This window comes from Ctenocephalides felis, unplaced genomic scaffold (genome assembly GCF_003426905.1).
Source record: "Ctenocephalides felis isolate EL2017-DRISC unplaced genomic scaffold, ASM342690v1 CF-g0.4_SCAFFOLD_01604, whole genome shotgun sequence".
NCBI lineage: Eukaryota > Metazoa > Arthropoda > Insecta > Siphonaptera > Pulicidae > Ctenocephalides > Ctenocephalides felis.
In genome coordinates, this window is record NW_020537758.1 from 45,829,706 (window position 1) to 45,845,737 (window position 16,032).

The 16,032-nt window shown below is 27.6% G+C and overlaps 1 protein-coding gene across 1 annotated transcript in view; it reads right to left on the minus strand.

The window, feature by feature from the left end:
- Nucleotides 1-16,032, minus strand: part of LOC113373080 — a 313,142-nt gene that overhangs the window by 193,561 nt on the left and 103,549 nt on the right. The window contains exon 5 of the mRNA XM_026613404.1: nucleotides 2,499-2,606. Within this exon, the coding sequence (XP_026469189.1) occupies nucleotides 2,499-2,606 (108 nt within the window). The remainder of the gene's footprint in view (nucleotides 1-2,498; nucleotides 2,607-16,032) is intronic.

Consider the following 16,032-nt stretch of genomic DNA (forward strand, 5'->3'; position numbering starts at 1 on the left):
AATAATCACAAATTTTGTGTACATTTATTTCGGTTCCGTACCGATGTTTACAAGTTAGACGACTACGCGGCGCTTACGCGCTCTGATATTTTGATTTCAAATCAGCTATGCAGCGCGATTGCTTACAAAAATGTTTGAAATTTTCAAAAAAAAAAACAAATATAAAAACAATCAATAAGTTATAAAAGCGAATTTTTCAAAAATTTCAAAATTTCTCAAAAATCTAACTTTTTTAAAGTTTTGCAAAGTTTTCTTGTATAATTTAGTTTTTGGTACGGGAAGTTTCAGCAATTTGCCTTCAGCCTTTTTAAGAACACGATTATCGCATGTAGTTTATAAAATTATTACATGAATCAGTTGATATAACAGCATAGTCAGATATTCTAATAATTGATATAAAACTATATTGTTTCAAATTCTTACTTATGGGGATACAGATTGAATTCTAAAATCTCTTTGAGATATTTTTCTATGTACAAAATATTTAAGCACTATATTATAAGAACAGAATCCTATCATTTTGAAAATTTGGGACGCGATTCACAATATCCAAATCAAAAATGTTAGTTACAAAAAATATTCAAAATTTATAATATAATTATTGACAAGAAAAGTTTCGGAATTATCTGTTGATAATTAAGACAAACAACGAGTACATACAAAAAAATATTGTCGAAAACAGCACCGTTGAATTTTTATGGATGGTGATTAAATCCCTAATATAATATTTAAATTTTAAATATACAATTTTATACAAGTAGAAGTAATTATCTAAGATTTCCGCATAGATTTTATGCAAATTTAACGGGATAAAGCGGATCTAGAACAACGAAAGCATTCGCGTAGAACGCCACAGAGCTACAGTAATTGTATCATTCTAAACGTAATTATAATTTTAATCAGGACTTTATCTCAATTGGATTATCCTAGTTATTACTGAAGAAAGGATACGCTCTAATTATTTTATGTTATTAGTTTTGAAGCGCTCTTGTTTAATGACATCCTGCAGAAAAATAATCATCTATTAATAGAGGAAAATATAACGAGGAATAAAATTGTGTTCGTTTCTATCTAGAAAACATTATATATATTTATGGTCTAGATCAGTGTTTCCAAACCTTCAGGGGTCATTCCCATTTTAACAATTTCAAAAACTTTAGTGACCCTCATACAAAATATTTAACCCCTAAATAAGGTTTTGATTTTACATTTCTTACAGATCATACATTTGGACAATATTGGGGCGCTGCGTATGAGCCAAAACAGGATTTTTCAAAATTTGACCAAATTTTTGGGTCAATGCAGAATTCATTTTAGAGATGTGGTTTCTTTAGAAAAGTATCTTATTTTGATCCCTATTATCCGAAAATCATATGTGCCTATACGACTTTTTTACCCATATAAATCAAACCGCCCTAATATATAATTATGTGATATGAGTGGAACGAATATTAAATGTTAAATATGAACAAAACAACACTCAGATTTTTTCACACAACTTTATTTTATAATTACAAACGTTTCGAGACCATGATGTGCCTCATCTTCAGTGTAATTTCAAAAAACAGTTACTTATTACTATACATTCGTTAATATTTTATTTGAGACTATATTTAACTTTTGAATATACAACCACCATGGAATGAAATAAAACAAAACATGCAAGAAATAATTGGTGGTTTTATATTCAAAAGTTAAATATAGTTTTAAATAAAATATTAAAGAATGTATAGTATTAAGTAACTGTTTTTTGAAATTACACTGAAGATGAGGCACACCATCGTCTCGAAACGTTTGTATTTATAAAATAAAGTTGTGTTAAAAATCTGAGTGTTGCTATGTTCATATTTAACATTCAATATATATATATATATATATATATATATATATATGTATATATATATATATCAAATAGATAAGGTCATTGTAGAAAATATTTGATCATTACATAAGTCAATACCGTGTAATTCCAAGTGGCAATTGCAATTAGATCAATGTAATCATTTTTCGTATTTCGCAAACGTATTGCAATTCTTGAAATAATGACTAATACTAGACGAAAATCGATTAAAAAATCTGCACTTCGACTGCAATTGAAAATCGCTTTTCTTATTACCGAAAATTTTATCTCAGCTAACTATATATTCATTTCAGTTGTCTATTACATTTCCAGAAATTATTGAAATCAATATTTTACATCTATAGCTGTTGAAAATCTTCCTGGATTGCATATTGGATTATATTGTTATATTGAACAGTAAATGTCGTATAAATATATTGTTTCTAGTATCATAAATGCTAATAATTTAATAATTGTAGAATTTTAATCTTTGGAATAAAGTTGGTACTTTATGGCGTAAACTTTACGGAATCAACTATAAGAAACACCTGCGCCAACTAAATTTTTCACGTAGAAAAAATATAGTGCAACTAAAACCATTTCATGCACACTTAGAATGGCAAAAGCAGATTTGTTAAGATTGTAAATGCAAAAGTACCTTATTTACGTGGTCCCTCAAGACGTTGGAGTAGACCATAGATACTGCTTCTAACGCCATGAAGGTAATGAAACCCGTTATCCATGGCACTACCATGGCAGGTCTTTCCTGAAAATAGGAAAATAAAAAGCTTTTATAGAAACTGTCTTAAATAAAATTTAATCGTGTTTCACAAAACTCTAAAACAGAACTAGATCCTATTATTTAATCCTAGATTCTATTAATATTTATTATTAATATCAGTTACACTTTATGATAATACTAAAAATAATTTTATTGAAATGTCATAGTATATATTATATATTATTTCTTATATATTATTTTATATATCTTATATACAAAATTCTTCTGTGATGATGTATGAATTGATACTCCTCCCAAACGGTAATTCGCATTTAAATAAATCATTTTAGGGTTTGTGGAGGGAAATTTACATGATGTGCATAAAACTATAGTAATATTGTAGAAATAAATGGAAAAAATTGCAAAAAACAACATATCATTGTTTGACATTGAAAACATTTTGACATATGAGAACTATCATCTGCCAAAAATGTCGATTCACTTAAAACTTGAATTTAGTTTAAGCGAGTCTAGACAATATCAGTATATAATATCTATATCCATGATTATGAATAAGGAAAATGTAATATCTACAATATTATTGCCGAAAACCAGCTGTGATGTGCCAGAAATTAAACCAATATAAGATACAATATATGTTTGGCAGATGAAATTATATAATTTAGTTTAACAAATAACACAATACGTCCATAATTGCATAAACATTATTTTTTAAAACTTATGCATGCTGTATTTTGCTTTACTTTACTAAATTATTTAAATACAAAAGCATATTTCTACTTATTGAAAAAATGATTTAGAATTTTGTTTTATGTGTCAAAAATTCATTTTTGGTTCATCATGATCTTAGATTGAACAGTGCCATATGAACTAGACATTACAAATTAATTCACCTACGATTTCAACTAAAGTAATGATGTTTATCAAATTATTAGTAAGAAAAACGTAATTTAAAAGTTGCAATTGTGAAAAGCATCTAATATAGCAACTGAAGCAATTACATTTGTTGGAAATAAGAAAGCTGATATTGTTCTTTTACCATAGATGCTGTATTTATTCCTTTTAAATTTCTTATACTGATCAAAAAACTACAGTTTTCAATATGCTAATAACATAAATAGAAGGACATTAAATTGAATATTAAAAAGCATATAATAGGATATTTAAAAATTTGGAACTTAAATTGTAGACTGTAGGACAACGTCTGTCGGGTCATCTAGTATATATATATATATATATATATTGAATGGTAGAGTCTTGGATTTGTGTATATTTTGTAGAGTTTCGAACAAGAATCCAAAAATAATACAAAATAAAAAACAAGAAAAGTTTTTAAAAAAACAATTTCTTTATTTAATTATTTGTTTATTGTCGACGTTTCGGAACTAGGTACGTTCCATCTTCAGGACATCTGTCAAGAAACATGATCTTGATGAGATTTTTGCAAACAATATGTTTAGGAAAAGAAAATAGATTTTTCTTAAATAATGAATTAAATTGTAAAAAATATAATAATGTACAGAAATATGATAATAGTTCAAAATAAAAATGATAAAAATAAATGAGTGGATTATCAAAACAGGATATTAAACATAATAGAAAATTTTTTTGAAAGTTATGGAAATTTTTAAGAAAAGGTTAATGACAAAGTTGAATTAATTACCTGTATGTTTGAATATTTGTTAGCACTTTTAGCGCTAACAAATATTCAAACATACAGGTAATTAATTCAACTTTGTCATTAACCTTTTCTTAAAAATTTCCATAACTTTCAAATAAATTTTCTATTATGTTTAATATCCTGTTTGATAATCCACTCATTTATTTTTATCATTTTTATTTTGAACATATTATCATATTTCTGTACATTATTATATTTTTTACAATTTAATTCATTATTTAAGAAAAATCTATTTTCTTTTCCTAAACATATTGTTTGCAAAAATCTCATCAAGATCATGTTTCTTGACAGATGTCCTGAAGATGGAACGTACCTAGTTCCGAAACGTCGACAATAAACAAATAATTAAATAAAGAAATTGTTTTTTTAAAAACTTTTCTTGTTTTTTATTTTGTATTATTTTTGGATTCTTGTTCGAAACTCTACAAAATATATATATATATATATATACATGTATACATATAGGCGGATAGTATCTAGAATATTTATTCACATAATTTGAAAAGCATCTTATCTCCAAAAAGAAAATTGAGATTCTATCACAAAGATGGAGTAACAAGGAAGCAGAAACGATTCTCTAACGATTTTCGCTGATTTCACATTGAAACAATAAAACGTAATTGAAAAATCTGTGTATAAAAATGTGAATAAAAGATCATATCTTTCCCCAGTCATAAAATCTCAAGAGCATATCTGATCTCAAAATTTGCATCAAAGGTTTAATACTAGCTGTAAGTGGAATTCTGTCTTAAGGCAATTAAGGCATCGTGCCTTAAGGCAAATTGCTGGAACTTCCCGTACCAAATTTTTTTTTTAAAAACGATTAAGATTATTGAAAAAAATTTACTTTGAAAAAATAAGATTTTTGAGAAACTATATATTGGACAAAAAATTACTTTTTTTTGAAAAAAAAAAATTTTTTTTATTTTTTTTTTGAAAAAAAAAATGTTTTATTTTATTTTGACATATTTTGGAAGATCTAAACTTTTTTTCAGAGCAATCGTACTGCTTTAACTGCATAAAGACGAAATATCAAAGCCCGTAAGCGCCGCGTCGCCGTCTAACGCGTAAACATTGGTACGGAACCCATAGGAATGTAAAAAAAATTTATACTTATTGTTAAAATCTCTATAAAATATTTGATAATTTGATGTGCATATGTCTAATGATCATTTTTGACCGCCAAATGGCATTTTTTTTTACTTTTTTCATCAGATCTCCGAAACCGTTAGACCTGCCTTCATGAAAATTTGATCAATTCTTTATCTTGTCAATACAAGTAAAATGTTTTTTGAATTATTCAAATCGGACGCTCCGTTCTCTTAAAAACTGAGTTACCGTTTTCGGCACTTTTTGCCCCGTATCTTTGGAACGGCTAGACCTGCTTTCGCCAAAAACTAATCAGCACGTCTCCTTATTAATACGAATCGAATGTTTTTTGAATTATTCAAATCGGTTGATCCGTGTTCCCGAAATCGTCGACGAAAATTTGTATCCGCACATACATACACACACGCACATACATACATACATACATACATACATACATACATACATACATACACACACACACACACACACACACATACATCCATTTTTTCTAAGGTATGCCAAAATGTTCAGAAACCTCTGAAACGTAAAGATATATAAACATTTTCATTTTCGATTTTTTTGCGATTACTATAACTTGCCCTACGGGAAGTTAATAAAATTTACGATGTTTTCAAAATGTCTTCACATAAAACGAACTTGATGTACAAAGAGTTGAAAACACTCCAGAAAATAAAATGAAATGGCTTAACGTAAAAAAGCGGGTTTCATGTCGATTTTCTTTATATGTTTACGATCTTTTCTCTTACTGAGCTTTTGTTTCTTTCAATTTTTTTTCCTAACAAAAGCGTAAAGATGTAAAGCTCGAGTTAACTGAAGTACAGTTATGGAAATGAAAGATTTTTATAAAGATATATCTTCTTAGAACTTTGAACATATAATATTAGCTTCAAAATATGGTATGCACATATAAAATGCACATCACTTGCATAAGATGACGTAAATGAAATTGAAAATTCATATGGCAGTTTTGAAATATGAATTTCTCTTGTAAAGTTATGAATATATTTTTGTGATCTATATATGAAAGTAAACTTGGTTAAGTTTATTGGATATTAAAATTAAACAAAAAGTTAAACATAAAATGGTATTTTGTGTCAAATTATGTTCATACTCTAATATGTAAATCATTCTATATATTCAGAATTTGCAAATTAAAAATGTATTTGAAATTTCGTTGAATTCGAATTACAAAACCAATAATTAACTTTGTTACATTTATACGATATTCTTGATATTAATTTTGTCCATAGCTAAAGAACAAAAAACTTTCAGATCGAAGATGACAGAAATAATTTATAAAGCTAATCAATTGAAGGTTGTTTAATTACCATAGTTTACTAAAAACACTATTAACATCGGGAAAAGTTCATGTTTTGAATAAAAGAAAAAACAAATATTTAAAATTTTGCAAAAAAATGTACGAAGTTAATATCTCAATATGATAAATTTCAAAACCATCTAAGATTCTAAAATTAACAAATTTATAATAAAAACCAATCTTAAAATAATGTTGAGAAAATTGATAAATTAAAAAATTAAAGCACATTATATAAAATCAATAAAAAAAATTGTTATATATAAGAATTACAAAGAAAAATGATTATTAAAACATGTGCAAGAAACGTTTGGAAAACTAATAACTTCGTGAAACTAGTAGTGCATGCTATCGTGCCTTAAGGCAAATTGCTAAAACTTCCCGTACCAAAAACTGAATTATTAAAAAAATCTTTGCAAAACTTTGAAAAAATTAGATTTTTGAGAAGTTTTGGAAATTAAACTAGCTGTAAGTGGAATTCTGTCTTAAGGCAATTAGGGCATCGTGCCTTAAGGCAAATTGGTGGGACTTCCCGTACCAAAAATTATTATTATTTTAAAAACGATTAACATTTTTGAAAAAAATTTACTTCGAAAAAAATAGATTTTTGAGAAACTATAAATTTGATAAAAAATTACTTTTTTTTGAAAAAATAAAATTTTATTTGAAAAAAAAAATTTTTTTTTGAGAAAAAAATTTTTTTTTGAAAACAAAAAAAAATTTTGAAAAAAAATGTTTTCTTCATTTTGACATATTATGGAAATTCTGAACTTTTTTTCAAAGCAATCGCACTGCTTGAACTCCATAGAGACAAAATGTCAATGCTCGCAAGTGCCGCGCCGCCGTCTAACGCATAAGCATTGGTACGGAACCCATAGAAATGTAAGAAAAAATTATACTTATTGTTAAAATCTCTATAAAATATCTGATAATTTGATGTGCATATGTCTAATGATCATTTTTAACCGCCGAATGGCATTTTTTTTACTTTTTTTATTAGATCTCCGAAACCGCTAGACCTACCTTCATGAAAAATTGATCAATTCTACATCTTGTCAATAAAAGTAAAATGTTTTTTGAATTATTCAAATCGGACGCTCCGTTCTCTTAAAAACGGACGTACCGTTTTTGGCACTTTTTGCCCCGTATCTTCGGAACGGCTAGACCTGCCTTTGCCAAAAACTAATCAGCACGTCTCCTTATCAATACGAATCGAATGTTTTTTGAATTATTCAAATCGGTTGATCCGTGTTCCCGAAATCGTCGACGAAAATTTGTATCCGCACATACATACACACACATACATACATACATACACACACACACACACACACACACACATACATCCATTTTTTCTAAGGTATGCCAAAATGTTCAGAAACTTCTGAAACGTAAAGATATATAAAAATTTTCATTTTCGATTTTTTTGCGATTACTATAACTTGCCCTACGGGAAGTTAAAAAAATGTCTCTTTTGAGAAATCAGATTTTTTTCTATTTTTTTCGATTTTTTTTTTAATTTTAAAGTTGATTTGGAGTCGAAATATCAAAGCGAGTAAGCGCCGCGTAGTCGTTTAACGTGCAAACATTTGTGCGGAACCCATATGAATGTACACAAAATTTGTACGTATGATTATATACTTTATAAAATATCTTATAATACGATATACATATGTCTAATGTTTATTTTTTGACCGCCAAATGGCATTATTTTTTATTATTAGATTTACAATGGTATTATTTTTTACTTTCTTTATTAGGTCTCCGGAGATGCTGAACCTACCTTTACAAAAATTTCACCAGTTGTTCATTTCGTCAATACAAGTGAAATGTTTTTAGAATTATTTAAATCGGACGCTCTGTTATCTCAAAGACTGAAATACTATTTTTGGCACTTTTTGCCACGTATCTCCGAAAAAGCTCGACCTGCCTTTTGTCAAAATCTAATCAACACGTCTCCTTATCAGTAGAAATCGAATGTTTTGTTGAATCAAATATAAAAATTTTCATTTCCGATTTTTTTGCGATTACTATAACTTACCCCACGGGAAGTTTACAAGTTACAAAATTATCTAAATTTTTGAAAACTATTTTATATATTTGAGACTGAAAATGGTTACTAAAAAAAAGCATTACAAATTAAGTAATATTGACATGAAAAAACGTGGATGCTTATCAAAATAACTGCAATACCTGGAAAAAATATTCCGGACAAAGTCTGCGATGTTTTTTGCAAAGGCAACCAGACATAGAACGACATGTGCCATATTTTCCTCAGTTGCATTATATTTCCAATTCGTGTAAAATTTGACATTTTCTGCTCCTATCTGATGCAATGCGATGGGATGGATTCGACAGCCATCAAGCAAAATAAATATGAAACGATTCAACATGTGCATTCTTGATATATATTTTTTATTCTATTTTTCACACAACACATTTTCCAGTACGGTAGCTTTGGATATATATTAGTCTGAGAGCTATTATGTTTTCAAGTTATATACCAACATTTGCTTGTAATAGCTGATGAATTTTGCATAAGCAAGCTAATAAGTTTTGATAATAAACAGAATTTATAGCTGAGGGAACACAGTAAGTGTATCTACTAATGAATTAAAGTGCTCAAAATATCTGAACATTATAGTTTGAATTCTATATACCAAAAAGCTTCTTCTGTTCAAGATGTAATAGGCCTATATTTTAAAAATATATATAATATAATGAATTGATTTCAACAAAATTTCATTCATTCACTATCTGCTCGGTGAAAAATATACAAATCCAATCACATTTGTACAGTTTTTTCGTATTGTTTTGATTCAGCCAATGAAAAAAGTATTCTGAATTTCTTGTTATCAAAAAAAAAAAATTATTATACGTATGATCATTTTTCAATCAAACTTCAGTGATGTTGAAATAATCAATCAAACTGCATTTTGCTGACAAATGCAGTTTAATTAGTTTAATATGAAGTTGCATTGTTTATAAACAGCCATATTAAATGTATCTGAACAAGCTGAACACTTTCACTGAACAGGAACAAATATAAGGATCCTTCAATAAATTATATTACTCTCAAAATATAATAACATGGCAAATTTGTGAAAATATTTAGATCGTATATTTTTTATTCTAATATGGTAATCTTTATTTTATTTTTTATAAATATTCGTTATCAACAAATTATGATTACTAAAGTGATTCTAAACAAAATTATATAATTATATGGGCAAAAAAAATAAAAAAATTGTTATATTTGATATTATTATTAGGGGGAAGATAGCAAAGTTTGATTGAGAGTATTAATTATTTTTTAGCAAAGATTGCGGTTTGCGGCCACTTGGGAACTTCTCCCTACATTATTTAATTAATATTCAATTATTTAATCAAACTATCCAAAATAAATTTTGCTCATATCAAAATTTGCATTAATTTGCATAATGTAAAGTGTTTGTCATGTACAGGCAGTTTCTGAAAGTAATTTTGAAAGTCAGGGTAAAAGTTACTATCGAAGCAAAACTAATAACAAGTTTGAAGTGAAATGAGTTGTGAGTAAATGTCGGAATTTGCTTTCCATATTTCATATTTGGTGTATACTTTTCCATAATAAGCAAATATTATATATATATATATATACATATATACATATATACACACATATATATACATATATATATATACACATATATATTATATATAATATAGATTTATATTGAGAAACATGGATATTCAACATTTTTAATTAATTTGTTGCTCACATACATGTGATGAGATGTAGATGAGCTTATTGTAACAAGAGTAAGTTTTCAATAGGATATAGAACGATATTATAATTTTTTTGTCTCATTTGAACATGTCCTGCAAGGCGATACAGTAAACAGAAGTGTGCCAGTCCGTCATTCTTAACATTTAATATAAAAATTCTATCATGATTTTCAAAAAAAAAATTACTTAGCAGTATGTCAATTTTCTCAAAAAATAAGCAAATAATAATCTACGGGAAGTTAATTATCAGAGGTATTTATGTCGTTTTTTTTGTCCTTAATACTTGCCCCGGTAGATGTTACAATTAGCTTTATATAAATACACGGGGTAAGTTGTAACATCGCATTTTTTCTAGAAAATAATTAATAATTAAAATAATGAACAATAGTTTGAAGAACCATTTTTAATAATTAAATCTCAAGATAAAAAACTGTTACAACGAGCTGTTCTATACTTTTTGAAGTAAAACTTCCTTAGGCGCGACTAGGATGTGCCTTACGCCCGAACTGTACGTCATTCGCTCTCCATGAAATCATTTCAATACGGGTTGATTGTGATCTGCCGTTGTATGCGTACCGATATCAACAAGGAAATCGGCATAGATAAATAAACATTTTAAAGTTACATCTTAGTAAAAAATCTTGATTTAATGAAAAATTCCTGAATCAGAAGAATATTTTACCATGTTCCTTAAAATAAACTGTGTAGCTGTGTACTAACCGTAGGTTTATTGATTAGAAATTATTTCTATATTATTCGTAGTTTCTATAAATCTTTGAAGTTATTAAAATATTTTTTTCGCAAAACAGATATTACAGCTGTTCAAAAAATGAGTTTATATCGCCCGCAAAAAAGTAAAAAAAAATACAAGCAGTCAATGAATGTATCTTAATTTTAAGTACATGAAGTTCTTCAAACACAATTACATGTGGAGTGAAGTTGCGAAAAGAATATTTGTTTAGACGTTGTTTAAAATAATCCACTATGTGAACGAATATTATAGAATTTATACAATGAAGCAATTACTTCATTTCTCTAATGAAGGTTCATTTCTAAATGCTACTTACAACTACAAACCGATCATGTCACATTTGAAGTATGGCTTTAATTACATCATTGTTTTTAAATATTATACATATTTTTAATGCTATTATAAATATATAATTTATAATTTATTATCATATAAATGTGTATAATGGTTGATACTAATTAATGTGTGCAACACGAGTGTTACCTATTTACTAATAAACATCAATCAAAACTGTTATATGATGTATTTATTTTTACTTAAATACCATCTTGTACAGTAGCAATCGCGTGTGAACCCTACACGCACTCTTTTTTTTAATTCACCATTTTAAATTTTCTCAAAATTGAAAACAAACATGTTGTTTATTATTTAGAATGCCGAAGCATTATATTATAAAAAGGTAACAAATTATGAAGCGGAAACCTCAGCTTACATTCCATTTTTCGAATAATTAAACTAATTTTAACAGATAAGTGAACTGGAAAGTTTAAAAGCAATAATACAAAAATTATATTTTCTAAATAAACATTAATCTTATTTATTACTCAATTTAACCATATCATTTCTCGTCATAAAAATAATCCTCAGTATTATATTATCAACGAATTTATCGACTTTGCTAACGGCCGACATCAATTTCATCAGAGAAAACCCGAATTTTTCGCCAATGTGTTCCATTGCTGATAATGACAGGGAATTCATTCTTTCCATTCATTATGTTGGGAATATCGTTTGAATTTACGGGACTCGGATTTTTCACTTGTACGATACGGATCTCCATGAAATATTTGAGCTATTTCAATAAATATGCAAATAAAGTCGAAATAATCCACGACCGAACCTATATAGGCAGAGGTGCCAGCATGTAATGGAAGGAAAAAAATCTGGTATGTAAAATGCTCGAATATACGCTTGCTTTATTACAAAGGCAAAATGTGTAATGGCATTGTAAATTGGTAAAAAAATTTGATTTAGAAATATGAATTATATAAATGTTCAGGAGCTTCATACTACATGATCCACAAATACAATCATCAATGAAATTAAGAATATTAACTAGTGGTGTATGGCATCGTGCCTTAAGGCAGCTGGAACTTCCCGTACCTTAATGAAATATTTGAAGAATATTAAATGTTTTCAAATAGATTATTATAAATAATGTAACATTCATTATTCTTATTAAAAGTAAATAAACAAAACTTAATCAATCGGATTTAAATTGAAGAACATCGTCTAATATTTCTGAGTATACTATATATTATATTATATAAACTGAATTGCAAAGTTAAAATTATTTATTTGAAGTATATAAGTGATGTTTTTGACTTTAGCTAGAAATAAAATTAAAATCCGAGTTATTTTTCGATATTCAAAAAATTTTTTGAAAATTAGAAAAAAAATCTTTGCCCAAGGGCGATTGTTTCGCCAAAACAAGCAGAAACTTTTTTAATTCTCTTAAAAACTGCCATTTTTGCACATTTAGCTTCATATCTCCGAAACGACTGGACCTGCCTTTGCCAAACGGTAATCACTACTTCTCCCCATTATTACGAATCGAATGTTTCCGGATCATTTAATTCGTTGACCCGTTCTCTTAGAAACTGACAGTTTTAGCACTTTTTGCTCCATATGTCCGAAGCCGCTGGATCTGTATTCGTTAAAATCTAATTATTCCTCATCAATAGGAATCAAATGCTTTTCGAACCATTCAAATTGGATAATCCGTAAGCCCGAAATCGTCGACGAAAAATTGTCTCCACATATACACACACGCACACATACATACACACACATTCATTTCTTCTGAGGTTTGCCAAAATGCTCAGAATGTTTTGAAACGTGAAGATATGCAAAAATTTTCATTTTTAATTTTTGGCACCTTACTATAACTTACCTTACCGGAAGTTAATTATTGCAAAATTGAACTATTTGAACGTTATTATATTTTTATGAACATGGAAATATTGTAAATTGCTATAAAATCAAATAATGAACTGCAGTAATTGAAATGTAATACTGTATCACATTAAAATATGATTTATTATTTAATTCTTAAAATTATCTGTACATTTCTTGATTACTCAGGAATATAATAACCAAGTATGGGTTGATTTGAAAATGTTTATTAATTTTTTTATAAAACATAATAAAAGTAGTAATTAGCACACTCGTTTACTTATTTTACGTATTAGTGATATTTAATAAATTTTATTAATGCAATATATTTGTTCAAGTTTAATAATATATATATATATATATATATACCTCAGATAAACAATAATATTTTGAAATAACCATATATGTGTTAATTTGAAAATGTTTACTATTTTTTTATAAAACATAATAAAGGTAGTAATTAGCACACTCGTCTATTTATTTTACGTATTAGTGATATTAAATAAATTTTATTAATGAAATATATTGTCATACAACATAATTTCCGAATATTTCCATAAAAAATACAATAACTAACAAAAAGTTAATGTATGTGGCAATAAAAACACATATAAAAAATAATGGTATTGCTGAGGTTATTCTCAGTTATATTCCATTTCTTGAAGAAAATAAAATGACCATATTTTCTAAAATTGTAATCATTTTCTGTTTGAAATAAAACAGTCATAACTTCTAATAACGTGAAATTTATATATAAAACATCGATGAAAATAAAATAAATCTTTCTGGAAAGTGTTAAACAGCATGCCAAATTGAGTAGATATAAGCAAACTTATTGTATATTGCTCAACAAATTTTTATATTTGCCTATTCAAAACACGTCATACAACAACCCAAAAGAAATAAAGATGGACAGAATGAAGTATTGTGCAAAAAAGTTTGAATGATACAAGTTTCATCTGAAAGGATTCGAAAGATTTCGGATGACAAAAGATGGTGCCCTATTGTGAAACCAATAAATCAAATATACTTCTTTGTTATAGTCCTGCTTTTTCCACAGGAACCGTAGAAAAATATATATTCTTCATATTCCATTGATGAAATATTTCTGTAAAATCTCAATGAAATATTTTCTAAAATCATTTTATAACAATATCGTTAAGGTGGGTGTTTTATTAAAATTATTTATAGACCTCGGATGTCAGAATATTACGTCAGTATTTCTAACAATTGTTTCGTCTAAGAGATAATTTCTAAATATAAGTATATATAATTTATTATATATATATATATATATATTATATATATATATATATATATATATATATATATATATAGCATTTAGAGTACCAAATTGAACAGCTGTATGATATAAGATTCACACATTTTATCATTTTTATTGTAAATAAAAAAAATAAATTTAATAAATAACTAGTTGGTTTGGTATTTAGCCTTGAGGCAAGTTACATGAACTTCCCGATATGTGTAAATAATTGACTTAATCAAAAAAAAATGTAAATAATATACTTCATCAATCCTACTTTAAAAAACGATAATAATTTTAGTAAAGTTTGACGAATTTTTAAAATTAAACTACTTGTCGTAATGCCGTAATATTACAGTAGTTCTATAAGACCATGATGTATATCGCCAAAAAAAAGTTCCATGAAAATCGGCTTGAATTTTTTTTTCAACAGTTCATTACAAGAAAACGGCTCGGTAGATTTTCACCTAAAATTAATCAGTACCATTCCCAACTAATATCTTTCGAACAGTTTTTGATTTTTTAAAATCGGTTCGGTAGGATGAGCTTAAATATGGACGAAAAGTTAAACACTTTTTTTTAAATTGCAAAGAAACAGCTTGGCAGATCGTCGCACAAAACTGACAAACGATAGTCCTCACCGAAATACATCAAATAGCTTTTAAATTTCTGAAATCGGTTCAGGCGCTTTTGAGAAAACGTCGATCAAAAGTCTAATTTTGACAAATGTCAAAAAAACTATACCAATTTTTGCAAACTTTGACGAATTTTTAAAGCTAAACGAGTTGTCGTAGGGCCGTAATATTTCAGTATAACCTAGAAAACTATGGTATCTACCGTCAAAAAAAAAATCATAAAAATCGTCGAATTTTTTTTTTTTTAAACGTTATTACAAGAAAACGGCTTGGCCGATCTTTACCAAAAACTAATCAGCACGATTCCCAACCAATATCTATCGAATGGTTTTTGAATTTTCAGAATCGATTTAGAATTGCGAGCTAAAACGTGGGCGAAAAATTTTTCACTTTTCTGCAATTTACAACGAAACGGCCCGGCCGATCGCCGCACAAAACTCAGAGACGATAGTCCTCATCGAGATACATCGAATGGCTTTTAAATTTTTAAAATCGGTCCAGTCATTTTTGAGAAAACGTCGATTTACGGCAAAAAATCTGTTCACATACACACACACACACACACATACACACACACATACTTTTTCCAAATTTGGTCTCATTCGATTCAGAATGGCTTGAAATGTCGAGAAAACATAAAATTAGCGAATCGGATTTTTTGATGAAAACATAAACTTCTCCTTCGGGAAGTTAATAAATCATTTCCTTACTGTAGTTTGATCACACATTTGAGAAGACAATTCGCTAGTCA